General features: G+C 45.1%; 1 protein-coding gene across 2 annotated transcripts in view; it reads left to right on the forward strand.

The window, feature by feature from the left end:
- Positions 1-22,940, forward strand: part of TEKT3 (tektin 3) — a 164,397-nt gene that overhangs the window by 136,254 nt on the left and 5,203 nt on the right. For both annotated transcript variants that reach the window (XM_079903870.1, XM_079903871.1), the window contains exons 2-7: positions 1,846-2,456; positions 5,245-5,328; positions 9,976-10,046; positions 13,409-13,552; positions 15,951-16,173; positions 19,534-19,688. In XM_079903870.1, coding sequence (XP_079759996.1) covers positions 1,878-2,456; positions 5,245-5,328; positions 9,976-10,046; positions 13,409-13,552; positions 15,951-16,173; positions 19,534-19,688 — 1,256 coding nt within the window. In that variant the 5' untranslated portion in view covers positions 1,846-1,877. The remainder of the gene's footprint in view (positions 1-1,845; positions 2,457-5,244; positions 5,329-9,975; positions 10,047-13,408; positions 13,553-15,950; positions 16,174-19,533; positions 19,689-22,940) is intronic.

The raw sequence follows: 22,940 nt of genomic DNA on the forward strand, positions 1-22,940 counted from the left end.
GAGGGAGGGAAGAATAAGGAAAACATCAGGGAGCCAGGGTCAGGTGGGATACCACCAGTGGCAGTGGGTAGCTGTTTCATCACATGTAGTCCGAGTGGATTTTGATTTGGCCACAATTCTACAAATAGATTATTTTGTGGTTTGGGTACCAATGGCATCAAAACAGCTATTTAAAGAATCACTGAATGTGTTTTTTTTTTGTTTTGTTTTGTTTTTCGGTATGTGGGCCTCTCACTGCTGTGGCCTCCCCCGTTGCGGAGCACAGGCTCCGGACGCGCAGGCTCAGTGGCCATGGCTCACGGGCCCAGCCGCTCCACGGCATGTGGGATCTTCCTGGACCGGGGCACGAACCCGTGTCCCCTGTATCGGCAGGCGGACTCTGAATGTGTTTTTGTTTGTTTGTTTTTTCTGAGTAGGAGCCTACAGAATTGGATCTGATATTATTTTTCCTTTTCAGTAAATGCATCTATAGACATTAACCCCCAAACAGAATGACGTTCAGATGCTGAAAAGTATGTCATAGTCTATGGCATCCTTGGCTTTCTGGACTAACAATGACCCCAAATTCTGGACAATAGAATATTTTCAGCTGGTAAAAAAGGATAAAGTGGCTCTCTATGTTTTAACAGGGGGAGAGGTCCAAAATACATATATTTTCAAAAATGCATGTTCTGGAATGATACATATAATGATTAAGATAATTCAATTTTTGTATTAAAAAACTGTGCATATGTATATAGATTTAAAAATAATATATATGTTGGTATATGAAAAGGAAAAATCTGGAAAGATACAACTAGTAATGAATTATTCACAGTGTCTACTTCTGAGGAGTTTATTTTGAAGGGGGGAGAGTGGATATTTATCTTTTACTTTGTATACACCTCTGAGCTAGTAATTTTAAAAGCTAACATTTATTGAGCACTAACTATGTGCCCAGAACTGTGCTAAGTATTCCAAATACTTAGCATCATCTTACTTAATGCTCAGGGGCTGCCATAGCATGTCTGTCTATACCGGAGTTGCTTAGAGGTGGGAAGTTGCCAGGAAAAGGGGATCTAGGTACTTCCTTGAGTTACGTTGGCTTACCTGCCACACCGGTGTTACTCTGATCGTGTGTTTATTTAGGAAGACTGGGGGGTGGGGGGTGGGCGCCGCTCAGCAACCCCTTGCGGCTAATACTGCTTATAACAAACCAAAGTAGCAATTACTATTATTATTCCCAACTTAGAGATGAGGGCAGAGAGCTTAAGTCATTTGCACCAGGTCTCACAGCTAGTAAATAGCAGAGCCGAGATCTGAATCCCAATCTGTTAGAAAGCATAGTTCAGGCTCTTCATTTGAATCTGTTACGAGACGGTGTTACTTCTCATGATTGAAAAAATATTTCAAAACTTCAAAGTGCCAATCTACAAAAATGTAATTTGAATACAATCCAGAGACAGAGATGAAAAATAAATGCAGGGCTTCCCTGGTGGCGCAGTGGTTGAGAGTCCGCCTGCCAATGCAGGGGACATGGGTTCGTGCCCTGGTCCGGGAGGATCCCACATGCCGCAGAGCGGTTGGCCCCGTGAACCATGGTCACTGGGCCTGCGCGTCCGGAGCCTGTGCTCCGCAACGGGAGGGGCCACAACAGTGAGAGGCCTGCATACCACAAAAAAAAAAAAAAAAAAAATAAATGCAGAATATGTTATCACAAGTAAAGGTGGTTATCAAATTAAAACAAATATCTAATGTATTAGACAACACTGCTGCTTATAGTAAGTCAGATGGACCCTTTTATCTGTGAGTTTTCACCGAAGGTTATTTATGTGACTGTCTATTTTTGCTTCCCCCCCTTTTAAGCAGGAGAGATTTACAAATAGTGCTTGAGCATCATGGAGCTTCTAGGTTCTACTTTGGCGGCACCTTATGCCCACCCTAGACCAACACCAGCCAACTTCCTACCAGCCATCAGTGCCATGGCCTCAAGCTATAGGAACTGCTTCCCGCACTGCAATCTGACCCACAGTCTGAGCCTGCCTTGGAGACCAAGCATGTACTACAAAGCAGCCTCCAACTCGCCAGCCTTGGACCCGTGCTGCACCAGATCTCAGAGGGTGTCCGAGAGCACCACGCTTCCCTGTGTTTCCAACAGAACCACACTCTTCACCAGATATACCCCAGATGATTGGTACAGGTCCAACTTAGCCAACTTTCAAGAATCCAACACCTCCCGACACAATTCAGAGAGACTAAGGGTAGATACATCTCGCTTGATTCAAGACAAATATCAACAAACGAGAAAAACCCAGGCAGACTCCACCCACAATCTGGGAGAACGAGTCAACGACATAGGATTTTGGAAATCTGAAATCATTCATGAGTTGGATGCAATGATTGGAGAGACAAATGAACTCACCGATGTTAAGAAAAAACTGGAGAGGGCTTTGATGGAGACAGAAGCCCCTCTTCAGGTAACTATAAGACCTTATTAAAAGGACAGTGCATTTTTATGATTATAACCCTGTCGTTGAAATTTTGAGGTTATTTATCTATTGAATTATATTTCGCTTCCCCTGTAGAAGCCAAGCCCTTGTCAATAAATCTGTACCGGGTTTCAGTGACGATAAAACCATTGCCATTTTTCTCACATTATACCGAACAACCATTTAAGTAGAAAGAATTCTGGAATTCCCTGGCGGTCCAGCGGTTAGGACTCAGTGCTTTCACTGCTGAGGACGCAGGTTCAATCCCTGGTTGGGGAACTAAGATCCCGCAAGCCCAGTGGTGCAGCCCAGAAAGAAAAAAAAGTAGAGAGAATTCTGCATGCAAAGCAAAGGAGGCTAATTAAAGCGACGCTCTTAAGACGCACAGTATTTTATGGTGAAAATGCCATCTTCCCATCTCTTAAATAGGCTGCTTGGTTATTGCTGTCCCTGGATTAACATCAACGTTGTTTGAGAGGGAAAAAACTGTTCTTTTAGTCTGTGTCATGAAATGCCTTCTGCACGTATGTTATGATTCCACTTCAGGCACGGTGAAACGATCAAATTAGAGCTTCTTGGGAATGGAATGAGTTTGGTTAAATAGAGAAATGGGATAGAAGTTAAGCCAGTTTTGGTCCTAGAGGCAGCCTTTCAGTTGGTTGCTGGCCTTTGACCAGGCTTCTGAATGGAGATCAAATTACCTTTAATCCTCTGAGTGTGCGATGGGCCCCCTGACCCCATTCTATCCACCACCGTTGGAAGAAGACATTCTGTATGTGAAGATGTCCAAATGATGCAGATTATTTTAGAAGTTGTGTATATGTGAATGGGCAAAGCGAACACTCTTTTTCTCCATGTTTGTGTGAGATTAGAGAATCGAAGAGCTAGAAGTCTAGTTGTTTGGGGGGTTTGCTGGAGACCCCTGCACACCGTAGCTTCTTACTGCACCCCTCCTCCCCACTAAACACGAGTGCACACAAATACACACGACCACAGAAATCCTGAGAAAGGTCGACAGGACACTAATGATATTCTTTTAAAAGAACTCACCATGGGATCAGAAGCCCTTCCATACTTTCTCTGAGCTCTGGATCATTTTGAGGATTCCTGGTCTATTCTACAATACATCCCATCCCACCCCACCCACCACTTACTTTAATGAACCCTTAAAATGACAGCCACTTACCTTTTACTTAATTTCCAGAGGAGATTCAGTTTCTTCCCTTGACACTCCTTTCAGTGATGACTGCTCTCAATGAGATGGGCATAATTTCAATACTTTTCTGCAGTTTTTGTCCAGATATCTTGTGTGTTTAAACATTTACAATCAACACGGTATCAGAAGATCCCAATTAAAATGAGAACTAGTCCCATGAACAGATACAGCTCAAAAGAGGAAATACTGATGATCAACTGTATATAAGACAAAAATATTAAAACTCAATAACAAAAATGCAAACTAAGTCAATGAAGTAACCGTCTTTGGCTTACCAAATTTGCAAAAATGAAAACCGATAATGTGTAGGGTTGGCAAAAGTGCAGAAGACGGACACTTCAGATATTGCTAGTAGACTATGGATGAGCAGAAACTTCCTGGAAAGCAATTTCGTAATACACATGAAAATAATCAGAGTTCCCTTCAACCCCTTAATTCATCTTCTAGTCAGTGTACATTAGACTATTAAAAAATTAGAGATTCACTCCAAGATTTTGTTCAATGACATCATATCCAGATTACAGTGTACATACTATTATATTTTATGCTTTTTAAACATTTAACATTATAGTCATCCCATGTCATGAAATACTTACTCTTTGAAAAAAGTATTTTAACATTTACATGATGTTATTTCATGCATAATTTAGTTGTTGGCTATCTAAGCTGCTTTCCATTGGAGTCATTAATGTACTTTGTCTCATAGACTATTTCAAGTCTACTATTTAACATCAATCCTAAAAAGAATAAAATTATGAGGGCACTGTAACTTCTGTTTAAAACAAACAAAACTGATAGGAGTATGGATAACTCATTTTTGACTTCTCTCTACTTTTTCTCTTTAATGGATAAAGCATATTATTATTATTATTATTATTTGTGGTACGCGGGCCTCTCACTGTCATGGACTCTCCCGTTGCGGAGCACAGGCTCCGGACACGCAGGCTCAGCGGCCATGGCTCACGGGCCCAGCCGCTCCGCGGCATGTGGGATCCTCCCGGACCGGAGCACGAACCCGTGTCCCCTGCATCGGCAGGCGGACGCTCAACCACTGCACCACCAGGGGAGCCCCGCATATTACTTTTATAATTAGGAAAACAATAAATGGTACTTTAACAATAATCACCTGGATTTTTGGCCACACAAATATTTTGAGGTCTTTAAATAATCATTTGTTTCTTCTTCACTCTTCTCAGTAGAAAACATTTGGAAATAAGATCTTGAAGACTATGATCTGGGTTATTGAACTATTTCTCTAGAAGGAATTGATGTCACATAGTTTTCTCAGATGCTGATTTGTGGGGATTAAGTAGATGCCATCTGCTTCAGTTTGTCAACTTTCCAAATTAGGAATTTTTTTCAAACTCTTTACCTTTTCACTAGCAGCAGGGATTCACTTCGTTGTCACACTGAGTTTCTTGTTTGATTTCCAGGGAAATGCCTTGAAAAGTTGGTATTGGGAGCATCTATTGCCTTGTTTTAGAAACAGGTTATTAGAAGTGCTAGTCACTGATTTTAGTCAGGTTGTATTAGTGTTTTTCATTATTTGTGTATCTGTAGGTAGCCCGGGAATGTCTGTTTCATCGAGAGAAGAGAATGGGAATCGATCTAGTTCATGATGAAGTGGAAAAAGAGTTGCTGACGGTAAATATGGGGCAAACCCTTCAATAACAAGAAACCTCATTGCAAATGTGCGTTTAATGTATAGAAACAAAAAATGATGTTATGTAAAGACACAGTAAGGAGTTATAGTATCAGATATTTATGGTATTTAGAAAAGATACATTTTATTTTATTTTTTATTGAAGTATAGTTGATTTACAATGTTGTGTTAGTTTCTGGTGTACAGCAAAGTGATTCAGTTATACATATATATATGTATATTCTTTTGCATATTCTTTTCCATTATGGTTTATTACAAGATACTGAATATGGTTTCCTGTGCTATACAGTAGGACTTTGTTGTTTATGTTATTTTTTAGAAAAGATATATTTTTGGGGGGTTATGAAAGTAATAGATATTTATTGAGAGAATTTGAAAAATGCAGTAAAGATAAAAATCACCTAAGTTCAATTAGACAGAAATGACTATTAATGTTAGAGTATTTCAGTCTTTTTAATAATCATACTTAGGTAGATACCACCCAACTTAAAGACACACAGACATATCTTCCAGGTTAGAATTATAGTGTATCTATGCGTTTGAATAGTGCTTTTTTTGTTGGATAAATGCCCAATGATGTTTATTCTTAAATGTAGACGTGGAAAGGCAGTGTTGTGTTTTTTTAGAAGACAATGTTTTAGAGCACTTTTAGGTTCACAGCCAAATTGAGGGGAAGGTCCAGAGGTTTCTTCCCATGTGGCCCCTGCCTCCACACATGCATCGTATTGATAACTGTATGCATTTCTGATTATTTCCTCAGGATACATTTCCAAAACTGTAATCCACGCATCAAAGGGTATATGCATTTGGACAGCTTTTGATCAGCCATCCGGGAGCTTACCTCCTAGGCTCTCTCCCACAAGATCTCTGCCATTTCTTAAGATTTCAGCCCTTAGGTACCTGGGACCCTTCCCAGTCTCTCTTTTTTTTTTAGCCTGGATACTCTATTAAGCGTTCGTTCTGCTTCCCCAAGTGCCAGACGTATGTACGTTGGTAACTCATTTTTTGGTTCACATTCATGAAGCTTAAAAGTGAACTTTTCTTTGACCGTGATGCCTTCTGCCTTCCCCTTCCTATTGATGGTACTGTTACTGGTTCTATGACTCCATCCCAAGAGGGTTCTGCTCTGAGACAGTATTGAATAGAACCTGATACCAGCATGCAAAGAATGTCTGGGTGGATTCTCACCACCAGTAGCAAGAAACGCCTTCCCCGTCTGGGATTTCCGCCTCTAAATGGCTTGTAGGACCCCAGCCCCCTCACAACCAGCTGGGTGATGGGTCAACTTCAAGTGATTCAGGAGCAAACACTGAGAGTGCACATCTTTAAGGAAACACCGCTGCTTCCCAAACTCAGGGATGAGTGAGAATTTGAGAATGTCATCATCAAAACACACTGTCTATAGAAATGGGGTGCTTGCTCCTATAGATGACATTTGCCATTATCCAGATTCCATTTGGACTTATAGTTTGATTTTTAAAGTGTGATTTCAGTAGCCTATTCTACCTGTTAAGAGTGTGATAGTTTACCCACTTACCCCAAACTTAAAAAGGCTCAGTTAAGCCTTTAAGTTTGTATGTATCTGTGGATACATAGAACCACAGGAAGCAGGGTCTGGGTTTAACAGTGAGGTCCCAGAAATGATCGTATATCCACAGTTCAGGGTATAGCCGAGAGTTAGCACACATCCATGTGTGTGGTCAGAACTTGGAGTTCTTGTGACCTGGCCAGTATTTCTCAGCCAAGAAGAGGGTGGAGGCCACGTCGCACATGAGGATTAAGTTCTAGATCATACTTTATGATCCATGTCGCATTATAAGTCCTACCCTTTAGTGAGAGCTTCCATCTGCAAGGCACATAATTATCTACCCCACAACCTAGAAAGGCAGGTGTTATTACCCTTTGTTTATAACTCGCCTTTGCTCCCAGCATTTGCAAAGGCAGCATTGGACCTGGGCTATCTGATGCCAGAGCACGTCTTTAACCACTATTCCACCCAAGACGCAGGGGGGTGAGGCAACGGGGGGGGGGGGTTTGCTCGAGGTGAGGGCACGCCAAAGGCTGTGAAGCCTCTATTCTACCTCCGCGCTCCGCCACCCCATCCCAAGACCACAGCTCCCAAGAGGAGAACCGTAAGGGATGCTTTGCAAAGGTTTCGCCTGCTCAGATAGTAGGATTAATTCAAGGTTCTTCAAATGCTTGGATGTGATTCCTTGTTCTCTTTCCATCTCAAGCCACAGTGTATTCATTTTGGCCACTGAGACTCTGAGAAACTCAGAGGAGTCACTGCCACCCTTTTATTCTTGGGGTCTATTTTTCCTCCCCAAGTTCAGGATCCAGAAGGGGTGGCATCACTTGCCAGGCTCCTAGTGTGTGGTTCTTGGGTTTTCTGCCATGACCTTCACTTCCCTGGGTGTCAGGTGGCAGCTGTCGGTCTGATGACATCTGGGCTCTTCTCACACTTCTGCCCTCTGTCTGTACCCACCACCTTCTGGCAAACTTCCTTCTCACGGGCGGTTGAGGGAATAAGGCCCTTGCCCTGCAGTCACTTCATGGAGGCGTTTCCAGACCAGCCCCATGTGTGAGTGCAGACTAGTAGGTAAGTTAGCGTTGGGGACAGTTACAAAAGTCTTTGGTTTCAGGCATTCCCTGTTCCAAGGAAGCCTTCTGCTTCCAACCACGATGTTCACCATATGACATTATTTAAATTCAAGTATAAAAAGTAGTGTTGAAGGGATTTTTTATAGCAAGAGTCTCATTAAACGTAATTTTTTCCACTGAAAGTTCCAGGAATTCCCTCTGTGTGAATAGTGTACACATAGCATAAAAGCTCACTGGGATTTTGGGTTTTAAGTGATATTTTCTAAGCAGTATTCCATGTATCCTTTGCCAACACCTCCATGAAATGGCCACACACACACACACACACACACACACACACACCCAAGCCATAGAGAAAGATGAAGACCAGACAACCAAAAATATCAAAGACAGGCACCACCTGCAATGAGAATGTGTGAGAAATCCTTGCTGCCTGTAAAGGCAGGGGGACTTGCTAACATGTCATGGGAACTGCGTTTTTCATTTACTCCAGTCATTCAGAGTATCAAAGAATCAGGCAGGAGGGTTATCACTGAAATAAACTCTAGGCATAATATTTTTACGACAACCAATTAAACAATAAAAGAATAAGAAGGCTATATAGTTGAGTAATAATTAACATTGGAGTGAAGAGGCCTCTAAAATCACATGAACAAAGGCGGAAACCCAAAGGGAACATTTGATCGTTTGATGTCATAGAAACCAGAAATGTCTGTAGATCAGAGACACCACACACAAAATATAAAGGCAAGAGCTAAACTGGTAAAAAAAAAAAATATATATATATATATATGTGTCATATAATGGGAAAGGGTTGAATTTTAAATACAAGAATATTTATAAATAAGAAAAACATAACAGAAAAGGTAGACAAGCACATGAACAGGTGGTTCACAAGAGAAGAAAGTCAAATCATGAACAAATACCCAGTCATAATAGTAACCTGCAAATCTGAACAAGTGTGCTTTTCCTGGGGGGTGGTCTTTCATGTTGGCAAAGATTGAGAGGAACCATAGTGTCTACTGGGTGTGTGAGGTGAGGAAGCTCACACTCATTTATTGTTGTAAATGGGTGCAACTCTTCTGAAGGGCAATTTGGTTGTACTTGTCAAAACCTTGAAAAAAGGCATCCCCCTTGGTGGGGTCTAAATATTTTTGAGCTTGTTCATCGCAGTATAGTTTTATGTCATGGGAAAGTGTTCAAGTTTCATGTTCAGTATGATGGTATGATCACTTTTCACTTGAAAAAGTGGTAGCGATCGTTATGTGCACTTTTTAAATGTCTTCTAGGTGCTATTTTGGGTTCCTAAATTTTGTAATGTGAATATGAACTTCAGAGGGAAGTAACTATTTATTTGAAAAATCTCTGCTACCACACAAAATCTCTGCTATACGTGTAACAATATATACATCCCAGCAGCATCAAAATGCCACGTGCGTGGTCAAGCAGAGTGGCATGGGTGGTGCAGATTTTATACGAGTATAGCAGCTGGGCTGCAGGGCAGAGGCAGGACAAGGGGAGACCTGGCCTCCTAGGGTGGAGGTTGGCCTCCGTTTGGAACAAAAAACTGGGTCTTTTGGAGGTCACATGCACTGCCTGAGAGAACTGCCTTTTAGGCTGTCCTTTTCCCTTCCAGATTCACTTTTCTTGGAAGAATACTTAGTACAGAAGAAGCCATGCATTAAATTCAACCTTGGGTATCACCAGAATTTGATTGATTGATTGACTGATTCAATCAAAGACCAGAGATAAAAAATAAAACTCCTAAAATTTTACCCGTGTCCCAACTTGTTCCATAATATATTTCCCTAAAGCCCTGTGAAGGGTGAATCTCAGTCTTATGTTAAGACAGCAATATCACGGGGGCGTGTAGGTAAATAAGTGGGTATAAAGTTCTTTTCTTGTTTTACTTCACGATTTTCCCAGAAACAAAGTTTTCTATCATCAATGTTCTGTTACATTGTCGACTCTGAACGTTATGTTCAATATCAAAACATTAATGTGGCTTTTTTTTTTCACTTGGGTAGGAGGTTGATATTATTCTGTGTTGTCAAGAAAGGATGAAGCTGCATTTGGACAAGGCCATTGCCCAACTGGCGTAAGAGCTTTTATCTCTCTATATAGTTGAAACTCTATCACGAAACTGTACTTCCATGCTTCCCAATCAGATTTCTCCTAGCTTCTTATGTAAGGATTTCTTATACATGGACACACATCCGCGTGCACATACACGTTTTTATTTAGAAGGTAAAATGAGTACTTGGGGTACTTACTTTAAACTTTTATTTAAAGAAATAATTTTTGCAATGCTTCAGAAAGGATTTTTATCCAACCTTGAAGTGTGGTTAAGGTTACTTTTAACTCAAAAGACTTTTATTCTTTGATAAGAGATAGACTTGTACACGTGCAGCCCGACAGCTGGAAAAGCGATGAACTGTGGCACACTTATATATTTACTTTCCACTTCTCCTTAAAAACTCAGCCTTCTCCTCCGGTTTCTCGGCAACCCTGGTACGTGGTCCTTGGTGCTGTGATTACACCATTGCATTCACTGCATCCATTGCACTGTAATTGTTCACCCATCCTACTCTCTAGCAGAATACAAATTCTTCTTCTCTTGGCAATAGTAGACAGTAGGCGCTTAATATTTATAGTGGGGGTTGGCGGCAAAGAAGAATAATCAAAGGAGGGTTTGAAGCAATGATAACAGCTGTCAGCATAGAAAAAATATTGGCCGAGCCTGTCGCCTTATAGGACTAGGAAGGTCAACGTTCATTTGGTGACGGCCATGGAAAGGAGTAGTGTTGAATATGTCACACAGAGGAAATGATGATTCTGCCTGTACTGATGTTGTCAGGGGTAGCGTGTGATGTAGCCAAAGGAATAGTGGTTCTAAAGGTGGTGGTTCTTTTCGCTCAGTCTGCTGACCATCAAGATCGATGCTATGAAGGTCGGTGAGATTCAGATGGCTGAGTTCTCTCTCAAGCTGTCATTGGAAGGTCTCCTTAATTCAGAAATTGGTGAGGATAGCTGAGGATTGGCTAAGGATGCTCTAACATGGTTACTGGGCTCGGTCCAGCAAAGGTGATGGGAGGAAGGTTTTCAGCTCCACTTGTCTTGAAGGAACAATTCAGGAAGGAACATGAGATGGGCTTGGATCTCAGCTGAGAATGGAATCTCATTAGAAACCAACATGGAGGCCTAGATCTCTCCCATCTTGGGCTCTAAATGGTGGATGGATAGAAGGCCTTCCTAAGGAGGCTCTGAGGTCAGGTCAGAGGAGGCCAAGGGTGTCAGCCCAAGAGAGGAAGCCTGGGGAGCATCATGGTCCCAGACCACAGATGAGAAAGGCCTAAGAATCCCAGAGTTTCAACCCAGTAACCTGAACTCGGAAGCAGCAGGGATGCAGCTTCCTCTCCTTTCCTCCTCTGCACACACACGCTGATTTAGAATTCACAAAACGCAGATGACCTGTGTACTGCTACCCTCATTTCCACTTTACAAACAACAAAACAAAGAGCTTTGACAGGTCAAGTGACTTACCTGAAGGCACAGGCCAATTTAAGGAGGATCAGCCCTTCAGTTGCACACAGGCTTTCCTGGGTGGTCCCTCTATGCCAGGGCCTTTTTCGGGCCCCGGGAGTAGAGAAATGTCTAGGATCATCCAGTTCTCTGGCTTTTTCACATGCTCTCTGTATGCGATTGCCCAATTTTTATTTCTAGCCCAGACCTTTCTCCCCAATTCCAACAACCCACTTGGTACCTCCGCTTGGATGTTTAATGGACACTCAAACGTAAAGCAAAGCCTGCTGTCTTCTCCCCCAGCCCTCCATCCCACCCATAGATTTGCTCACCTCTGCTGATGGAATCCTGCTATCCCAATGGCTCAACTTTGGCTTTTTTTTTTTGCTCCAGAGCCTGCGCTCTTTATTTATTTATTTTTTAACATCTTTATTGGAGTGTAATTGCTTTACAGTGGTGTGTTAGTTTCTGCTGTATAACAAGTGAGTCAGCTATACATATACATATATCCCCATACCTCCTCCCTCTTGCGTCTCCCTCCCTCCCACCCTCCCTATCCCACCCCTCCAGGCGGTCACAAAGCACCGAGCTGATCTCCCCGTGCTATGCGGCTGCTTCCCACTAGCCATCCATTTTACATTTGGTCGTGTATATAAGTCCTGGTTCCATCTCTAAAGCATCTGCAGAATCTGAGCATTTCTCACCTCCTTCACTGCCGCCCCGTTGGTCCAGGCCACCACCATCTCTCACCTGGGTAGCCTCGCCGGTCTGCTCATGGGGTCTCTCTGTCCCCTGCAGTCCGTTCTTAACCCCACACCAGAATGATCCTTGAAGATTGTAAGTCGGTGGTCTCTCACTCCACTCAGAGGAAAACCTGACATATTCCAATGGGCAGCAAGGTCTGGTTCTCCCTCTGCAAGTCTTGGTATCACCTGCTTGAGGAGAGTCCTACCCTGGCCATCCTATTTAGAATCATCGCTCACACTCCTGGCCCCCTTTTTCCTGCTTTGTTTTCTGCGTTGATTTGCTTACAAACCACAGGATTTGCTTATTCCTTATGGGGACTGCCTGTCACCCCCCCGTAGGATGTGAGCTCCTCTAGGGAGGTGACGTTTGCTTTGTCCGTGATGCATCCTGGCACAGAGTAGGCACGCTGTAATGATATGTGGAATGAACTATGCCACAAGTCAGGGCGTGGCTCACCTGTCACCCACGCCTGCCCCACCGGCCTGTCTCTTTGGGACTGAGCTGCCTGCCGGGTCCTCTCTCTGCATGGCAGGGCAGGAATGCCAGGCATCTCAGAGCTCACCAAGTCCTCTTCCTTCCCAGGAGGGTTCTGGCGGGAGCGGGAGGCCGGGGGCTGCCAATTCCTGGCCTCTTTCCACACGCTGACTCCTGCAGGGGAGGTCCATTTTGACCCGCGGTTTCTACCTCCAGGCCTGGCACAACTGCAAAGTGAGGTCATTTACAGCTGGAGGGAGGCTGGCTGTGAATACCTCCTAACTTCTCAGGGAATTGCACTCTAGGAATGGAGGAGAGAGGGGTTAGGACGTAGCTGAGGAAAAGGAAGAAGGAAAGGGAGGCACAGATGTGGACAGATTGCTCCAAACCAGTGTCCTGTCTGCAGCAGTTTGGGTACTAGGAAGATGGGCCCCAGCCTGGGGGAGCTCCAGATACCAATTTCTGTGTGTCTGCACGTCTCATGCCCATGGAAGGGACAGTGTGGGCAGGGCTCTCATCGCCCACATGTAGGGACAGCTCCAGGGGAAGCTGCTTTTAATGGAGAAGTTGGACATCGTGGGAAGGAGGAGAGACCCAGAGAGCCATCATGGGTGCGCGTGGGGGTTGGAGGTGGGTCCCCACCCCGAAGGGCCGTCATGCTTCCTCCTGTGACGTTGTTCCCTTAGCCTGAAGCTCTGTCTCCCCTCTGTGTTTTAGAGCCAACAGAGCTTCCCAGCACGAGCTGGAGAAGGACCTGAGTGACAAGCAGGCGGCTTGCCGCATCGACGATAAATGCCACCACCTGCGAAACACGTCGGACGGCGTCAGCTACTTCTGCGGAGTGGAGCGGGTGAATGCCATGTGAGTAGGGCGCGTGCCGCCTCTGTGATTTCCATGTCACTTAATTCATTCTCTCTCCTTTCAAAAGGATGCAGCGCACAGGTAAATCGGAGATCCTGGGAGGATGCGGAAAGGTAAGAGGCACCTGCGATGGACAGGTCGTCAGTAAGCACGGTGTTCTGCAGACACTTGCATCCTGCTGTAATCTTTTGTAGAAGAATATTCATTGTTTATATTTCTAACTGTGAAAATAGCACCTGCTTGAGGCACAAGAACCTAGAAAACACAGTTTAGCACAAAGAAAATAAAATGTTACCAATGTATTGGATGCCCTGGACGTGGGCCCCGGGTGGGAAGTACAAGCTGAAAAACAGCTGAATGTTGAATAATTTGTTTCCACTCTTTCTTACACCTGCCCCGTCCGTGGTTTCTTTGCCAGGCCCCTGGATACGATCTTGGGTTCATGCTCTTTTCTCTATGAGAGGGCCTGTCTTTCCGCATCTTGATAACCCTGCTATCTTTCTTTACCATCTTATAAAAATGGTCCTGTCGCTTTCACATCTCTTTGGAAAATAGTGGCATAGAACATTAAAAAAAAATCAACTTGATTGAGGTGAAATCCACCTATGCTAAAATGCATTTGGCGTTAGTGTACATTTTGATGAGTTTTAACAAATTTCTATGCCTATGTAACTGTAACCATATCCACACTCATGGCCCCTCCCCCTTTTAAAGAGACTCCCTTTAAAGCTCCCTTTAGGGCTGGTCACCCCAAAGCAGACCCCCTCTTAGCTCTTCTGTAATAGGAGCAGCAACGGGTACCAACTTTGTCATTCAGATTCTTCAGGTGTGAATCAGATTCAGACCCTCGGTCCTAAGTGGTCCCCATGAAGTGCCTCTTACTTAATTTGAGGAGAGCAGGAAGCATCTTCCTTTTCTCCTTCTGGGGTGGACGTGGAGGGGCGGGTGGGCTGGGATCAAACCACACACACTCTGACCACTTGGTCCTCCATAAAGGGCCTCATCTATTTCCAGCATGAACTCTTAGCCGTCTCTTGTAGGGTGTCAGGGTATGGAACAGATAGGATGTTATTTTTGGTCATCATGGCCTGAGCTAAAACCCTAATCGACAGTAAGAGTCTCATTTGACATCCTATTACACCATCAAGCAAAGAAACCACACAGAGAGGCCCAATATTAACAATTTACCGTCAGCCCTTCCAGTATTCTTCCACTCGTGTAGATATCGATTTATATTTTTAAAGATTGGTATTACGCATGTGCTGTTTGTATAGCCTGTCTGATTTTTCACTTCAGGATATGTCAAATACATTGTTTGTGAAAATATTCTTCTACAGCGTGAGTTCGCATGCTGTATGGATTACTTTTTAAAAGGTACCATCATTTACTCAAATTTTTCTTTACTTTGGGACATTTTAGCGTGTTTCCAGCGTTTCAGGGATTGGCATAAACACTGCTAAAAATGAATCTCCTTACCTGTACATCTTTGGGTTATTTCCTTAGGATCAATTTCTGAAGTGGATCGATACAGAGATTAGCATGACCCTTGCGCAGTGATGGTGTGCCAGTTCAGGAAGCATTCTGTATTTTCAGTCCGGGGATGTAAAGCACAGCATGGTGACTGGTTAACAATACTCTATTGCATAGTTGAAAGTTGCTAAGACAGTAGATCTTAAAAATTCTCATTCAAGAAAAAAGTTTGTAACTGTGTGTGATGGTGGATGTTGTCAGCTAGGCTTCCTGTGGTGACCATTTTGCAAGGTACCCATAAATCAAATCATTATGTTGCACACCTGAGACTGATATAATGTTATAGTAGATTTCAATAAATTAGATTTCAATTAGATTTCAATAAAAACACTTTCTAAAGTGGAATTTCTGAGGTATGCACATTTGCTCTCCGGCATGGCCGTACCCATTCAACTTTCCTACCTGCAGGATGAGAGAATCTTTTTCTAAACATGCTCACCAGAAAATTATCATTCTCTTCATTCTTTGTTATTCTGACAAAGCGTTGTTAATATGTTGTTGTTTTCATTAGTACCACTTTGATTAGTCCTGAGGTTGAATATTTTTTCGTAACGCTTATGGGGCCGGTGAGACACACATTTCTAATGAATGGACGTACTCATACCCTTCGCCGATCCCCTCCCCCGCCCCTGCACATTGGCAGAGGACTTAATCTATGCTGCGGATTTACAGAGAGAAAGCACTCAAACAAGGAACAATTAAGAAAATTTTAAAAGAAGCTTTGCTCTGATGTTTACATTTCATGCAGTAAAACCAGGATCAAGTGATTTGGGGTTTTTTTCTTTCTCCGGACGAGCGGTTGTCTACAGAAAATCTAGGCTGATTCATCATCGTTTCCATTGTCTGGGTCTATTTCTTTTTTCTTCAGGGTCTCAGTGCCCGAGTCCTGGGCCAAATTTACCCACGACAATATTCTTCGCTCCCAGAGCGAGCGAGCTGCCTCTGCGAAACTAAGAGACGACATCCAGAACCTCCTGGTGGTGACAGCCAACGAGATGTGGAATCAGTTCAACAAAGTGAACCTGGCTTTCACCAGCCGCATTGCTGAGACTGCAGATGCTAAAAATAAGATTCAGATTCACCTCGCAAAGGTAAGCCAAGCACTGGGAGGCCCCCGCAGCTGACCTGGATAGGTAGAGCAGGGGGCCCTGGGACCACAGATCTCCACCGTAAGGCACATGACTTCCTGGCCATACAGACTAAGAAAAATGAAAACTGGTACAGAGTGCACCATTTATTTTAGCCAGGTAGCTAGGTGTCAACATGACATTGGAATCCAACGTGAATTGGAAATGGGAACACAAAGAATGCACTATGTCATGAAAGGTTCCTAGTATTTAATAGAAACAAAAATATTACTATTAACGTTCAATGAATCACCATATGTAGCTAGGAAGTGAATTTATTATTAGAACATATGGTAGGGATGTTTTCTGTTAAATTATTTCGGGCCTTTTTTTCTGGAATACAAAACCAAATACAGGCGACTATTAAGTGGTTCAAAATGTTTCTGATATTGAACTTTTTAAAGTGTTTTAAGTATAAGTGTTTTATGAGGACAATAAGATGAAAGATTTAGGCAGAATTCATGGGTTTCAAGATAAACAAGGTGCTCTTGCTTTTTTTAGTATCGGTCTTGGAGTCCTTGTTATTTCTGTGGGTTATGCTGCATATAGTTTTCTGGTTTTGTTTCTTGATTTAATTTTCATTTTATACTGGGGTATAGTTGATTTATAATGTTGTGTTATAAACACAACACAGTTTCGGGTGTAGTGGTTCAGTTATCCGTATATACATTCTTTTTATTCTTTATATACATTTATTATATATTTTATATATATATAAATATATATATTATTATTATTTATATACATTCTTTTTCAGATTCTTTTCCAATACAGGTTGTTGCAGAATATTGAGTAGTTTCACTTCTCTTTTTAAGAACCTTACCATGTTGGCTCTGTTGCTCTCAGGAGATATTATCCTATCGAGGGCACTGTGTTTTCCCAGGCTGCAGTAATTTACCTTTCCTTCTCATGGTGTCTTCTTTGGGCGATGCACATTTGTTGGGTCAGACAGCTTCTACATCCAGCGAAGGGAAGAGAGAAGGATAAAACGTAGTTTTTGCCCCAGGAAGCTTATATTTGTGGAGAAGGTGCGCGTAACGTGAAAAGCGCATGCACGATGAAAAACAGTAGAACATGACAGATCACCGTTGCCAAATAGCCAACGCAGAAATCGTTCTGGGAGTTTGGAGGAAGAAGCGAGCATTCAGGTGGGGCAGCATCGTGAACAAAGCCTCGGGAGGTATAGCCAATCAGAGGTTGAGTCAGGTCCGTAAAGAGACCCTCTGGCTGGCGCAGACGGTGTGTGTCCCTAGAGAGACAAGCTTGGAAAGGCAGGTGGAGCCAGGCCGTGGAAGTCATTGATGGGCAGGTGTCCCCTGGGCAGTGAGGGGCCACCTAAAGGCCTTTTATCGATAGAAGGCTGACACGATGGAGTCCCTTTGCTCAACAAAGTTTTGTTTACTAGTGTATTAGTTTGCTCTGGCTGCCGTAACAAAGCCCTACAGACTGGGTGGCTTAAACAACGGAAATTTATTTTCTCCCAGTCCTGGAGGCTGAAGTCTGAGATCAGGTTATCCGTGGGGTTGCTTTCTCCGGAGGCCTCTCTCCTAGGCTTGTAGACGGGCGCCTTCTCCCACACCATCATGTGCTCTCTTCCCTCCATGCCTGTCTGTCTCCTAATCTCTCTTTATAAGGACACCAGTCAGACTGGATTAGGACCAACACTAATGACCTCATTAAAGAACTTCATTAGCTGTTTAGAGGTTCTACCTTCAAATACAATCACATTCCGGGATCTGGGGGTTAGGACTTCAACATATGGATTTGGGGGGGTTGAGGAGGATAGAATTCAACTCATAACAGCTACATTCAAGGTGCTGTGCCAGGGGCTTTGGGGTGTACACAGATGACGACTCACTGACCCTGCCATCTTGTGTCTTGTGTGGACAAGACACGTACGTAGAAAATGATAAGTTCCATCAGAAAAGTGCAGAAAGAACCCTTTGGAGCTACAGATAAAAGGTTCAGTTTGTTTAGCAGAAAGAGCAGTTATTTCCAGTGGTGAGAGATGGGGGTGGCTTCGTGGAGCGGGGAGCCCTTGAGGGTGACCTTGGTGATAGAACAGTGTAATGATTTTCAGCAGGTGGTTGAAAGCTTGGAAGAGAGGGCAAAGCTTAACTGACAGGTGAAAGAGTTCCTGGCTTTCACAAGTGCTGAAGCTGTGTGGTTACAGGAGGTCTCTGCAGGGAGAAAGGAGGTAGCAGAGAAGGGGTCAAGGGCAGCACCTTGCACTGGAGTGAGGAGAAGGGGTTAGAGACAAAATCAGGGATTAGGATAGCAGTTGACCAGAGAAGTAAGCAAGGCGAGGGTTTCAAGGGGAGGGACACTCCGGAGAGGCCTCATCATTGACTTTGAGTGCGTGGTCTCACCAGAGCAACCAGGGCCAGAGACTGGATACGGGGGCCGCTGTGAGGTTAGGTGGGTGGCACGTGGAGGGAGTAGGCGAGGGCACTGCTGAGTCCATGTGGCTGTGAACTTGAGGAGAGGCTGGGAAGGTACCAGCCAGAGAGGACCCAGGGGGATTGGATGAGAGCGTGGTGGGGAAGGCATGAGGGTTCAAAGGAATTTGGGTGATGGTTGGGGGGCATCTCCAAGCCACAGGAAAGCGGCTGAAGAAGAGGGGACTAATGGGGGGGTGTGGAGACCCGGGGGGGGGCAGAGGTCAAGGTCGTAGGCGAAGGAGAAGGCAGGGTTTTCAGAGCACAAGAAGGGGGCTTGCTTGTCAGAAGAGGAAGACGAACCAGGGAGGGATTCAGGTTTAGGTAACCGGGGGACTTCTTTAAGGAGAGAAGAATATAAAATTGGGGTTACCAGATTATGAGCTCCTCCCTTGCAAGTGAGACACCCCAAAGCTTGACCTCGATTTGCCTCAAGGCAAATCCTCTCCTAGCAGGAAAACCTCTCTGAGATTAGTGAGGAGAGGCAGCGGGACGATAAAGAAGCAAGGATGCAGCGACGTGGGAGGGAAGCGGGGACCCTCGAAGCTGCTGGCCTCCCTTTTCTCGGAGTCACGTGCAAATATGTATCAGTAAATATCTAACAGCCGGTGATCTGAGGGAAAAGGAGAAAGCGAGCTCGGATTTGCGGCATTCGCCCATTTCTGTGGCCTAAGTCCTCGCACGCTGAGTCGGGAGGAGATGCTCTCCAAAGGGTGGGAGCAGGTGCCGCACCTCCCACCGCGGGTCCCGGATGGGGCTGGTGGGAGGAGGCCCTCAGACAATCCTCCTTCCCGTGAGGGGGGCCCGGCCACCGATGCACGGGTCGGAGAGCAGGTTGTTGAGGGCCCGGTACCAAAGCCCCGGGCGTTTGCTTCTCCTGGTACAGACCCTGCAGGAGATTTTCCAGACGGAGATGACCATCGAATCCATCAAGAAAGCCATTGAGGACAAGTGCGCCTTCCTGAAGGTGGCTCAGACCAGGCTGGATGAGCGTACGCGGAGGCCCAACATAGAGCTCTGCAGAGACACGGCTCAGCTGCGGTAAGCGAGGAAGAGGCGACGGGGGAAGAACCAGGAGGGGGTCACGGTGATGGGGAGGGGGGCGCCCTCAGGGCCAGCTCGGGCTCCTCTGGGGAAACCCCCAGGCTGCCGGCAGCTCTGAGCTCCTGCGGCTCGTCCACCAGCACACGGGGATGTAGAGCGGCCTAGTGATGGTCACGGTGCCAGAGCCTCCTTTAAAGTGTCAGTAACGGGGTTCGTGTTTAACAGCCCGGAGTTTCGGTTTGGGATGATGAAGCGTTCTCGAGATGGAAGGTGGTGATGGTTGCCAAGTTTGTGAATGTACTTAATGCCAGGGACTTAAGAGCTGAGATGGTAAATTTTGTGTTATGTCTATTTTACCGCGACTAAAACAAAAAGGAAATGACGTCAACACTACACACAAGAATAGTGGTAACACTTAGCCTCATCCAGGGGGTGGAGGTGGCGTTGGGCTCCTTTGCACCTCCCTGGAGTGTCCCGAGTTTCCAGATCCCCTGTCTCGGAAACAGTACAGAGGTTGGCCGCTGTGTGTGTCCGAGTGCCCCTGACTCATCGGAAAAGGGACTTTGGGTACCACCTCCCCCCACCCCGTCTGCTTGCTCTCACCGTCGCTCTCATCCGCTTCTTTGGGTGCTTCATTCCTGCTCTCATCGTTAAGAGCATCCTCAGGACCCCCTAATCCCGATGGCTCATTTCAGCTCATTTCAGTTTGTTCTGTTCTTGACAGAAATTGAAAGCAGCTGGTCAGCATCAAGCATCCCCCACGTGTACACGGTGGGAGGGATCTGACACTACACTTCATCTTCTGGACACTAGGTGTATTTTCTCCTTCTTCTTTTTAACTTGGAAGATTCCTTTCAGGATGGGCTTGAATGGGATTGGCCGCCCTCCCACCCCCATTCTGGCTTCGTTTCCAGTTTCTCAGTACCTGCCTATCTGCCTCTTTCTGGATTGCATCACTGCTGTGCTTAGGTCTTGAAACACTTTGTGCAGAAGCAAATGAAATGTATAGCAACTGGAGGGACGAAGCGGCAGCGCTTGAACTGGAGCAGTGGGAGAGACCACTAGCCTTGTAGTCTGCCTGGTGCACGACTGAATTCCCTTATATCCTAGGGACAAAGCGACTTGGAGCTCTTACCCAGGGAACAAGCGGTGGGGTGAGGCTGTGAAGGAAATTTCGGGTGGTCTTTGTGAGGCCAAGAATGAGAAAGATGCTGATAAAGGTGGTGACGGTGACAATCACAATAGCTGTTGCCATTTATTGATCTTATTCTGTGCCGGGCACTGTCCTGCACACTTTACCTTATGCATCCTCTTCAATTTACAAGTAAGTAAATGGAGGCAGAAGCGGGCTGAGTGACGGTGACCCAGCTGGCAACTGCTGGGAGGAAGGAGAGACGTAGTTAGAATCCTTGCCCATCTCCCTGCTGAGCTCCGTTCAAACAAAGCAGCAATTTGCCTCTGCTTCCCCATGTTTCATCGTCTGGGGCCTTTGCCACCCCGCCGTCCTGTACCTAAGCTCATCTGGCCTTCTCAATGCCCACATGGGATGGGTCAGCAAAGCAGGTGCTGTATCCTCATCTCACTCTCACAGAGGATAAAACAGAGGGTCACAGAGGAGACGTTACTGCAAAACACCCTCCATGGGCAGCACGCGTGTTGTCTGTGTTGGATGCTAAGAGGTGTGCTCTAGAATAGATTCAAATGGCCTTCGTCTCCCACAGTAGCTGTGTTTCTCCTAGTGGAGCTGTCGTCTGGGCCCTCACCATGGAGGAGGTCACCCAGGCCACATGTTTCTCCAAGTGGGTTCCACAGGACCCCTACTCACACACAGCCCATCACTGAGGTGAAGCGGCCCGCCACTCTGGAGGCAACCAGGCTGAAGTATCTATTTATTACAGGAACCTGGTAGTGGGATCACATCCATTTGGCCAGTTAGATTAGATCATGAATTGTGGTTTTATGCAAATATTATTGGGAGAAGCTGAGCTGAAGTTTCATGCTCCGACAATTTCTGCGGAGTCATCAAAAGTAGTGACGGGGGACTTCCCTGGTGGCACAGTGGTTAAGAATACGCCTGCCAATGCAGGGGACACGGGTTCGAGCCCTGGCCCGGGAAGATCCCACATGCCGCGGAGCAACTAAGCCTGTGCGCCACAACTACTGAGCCTGCGTTCTAGAGCCCACGAGCCACAGCTACTGAGCCTGTGAGCCACAACTACTGAAGCCCGCGTGCCCAGAGCCCATGCTCCGCAACAAGAGAAGCCACCGCAATGAGAAGCCTGCGCACCACAACAGAGAGTAGCCCCCACTCGCTGCAACTAGAGAAAGCCCGCGAGCAGCAACGAAGACCCAACGCAGCCAAAAATAAATAAATTTATCAAAAGAAAAAAAAAAAAAGTAGAGCCGGGAAGAGAGAAATTGTCCGGGCTGCCATCAGACCAACACAGGGTTGCTTTTCAGAAGGGTTTTGAGTCGTGGTCGAATTTGACTTTGCAGTTATCAGACAATGAGGCATTCACAGCTGCTTCTGAGAAGCTGAATGATTTTTCCTCTTTTCTCCCCCTTCACGGCTAAACAGAATTTGCATTTCCTTTACTTCCTGTCGACCCTGCAGTGTGTCTATTTCCTCTGCTCCTTTACTGACTTCAGGACAAAACCTACTTTTGTTTCCGTAAAGATTTCTGGTTAAAATATCGTTGCCAAAAATATGGTCCTAGAGGAACAGCAGTGGAATTTAGGATCGTTATTGAGGGAGGAGGGGATTATTTTTCTTACTCAACTCATCATTCTGAAAGCAGCCCTTTGGCTGTCTAGATGAAGAAAACACAAGGACCATAAACTCAGGGGAGTGAGGACAGAGAAAAAGTGCTGTTTCCATTTCAAGACTTTGATTTGCATTTGAACTTTTTCTAAATGGGTGCTTTCAAGAACAATTCTAAACATTCTTGGCATCCTTGAGGGCAGGCCAGACCAGGCTCTGCTTTACTTAATCTTGATATATTTTTTTCAGACGACGGTAGTTTTATTTGTATTTGAATGCAAACTGTTTTTTCGGTTCTGTAATTTCCCCCAAAATGAGTGGTTTCAGCAGAACGGCTGTCTGCCATCTGCCAAGAATAAGGAAGCTGAGAGTGGAACGTGGCCTTGAAAGGGGAGGAGAAACGTATTTCTAACGGCGAAAGTTGAGGGAGGTGTAGTATCTCTGAGCTGCCTTCACACAGCGATGGGAAAACCAGGATGTTAGCTGCC

The sequence above is a fragment of the Stenella coeruleoalba genome (assembly GCF_951394435.1).
Source record: "Stenella coeruleoalba genome assembly, chromosome: 19".
Lineage (NCBI taxonomy): Eukaryota > Metazoa > Chordata > Mammalia > Artiodactyla > Delphinidae > Stenella > Stenella coeruleoalba.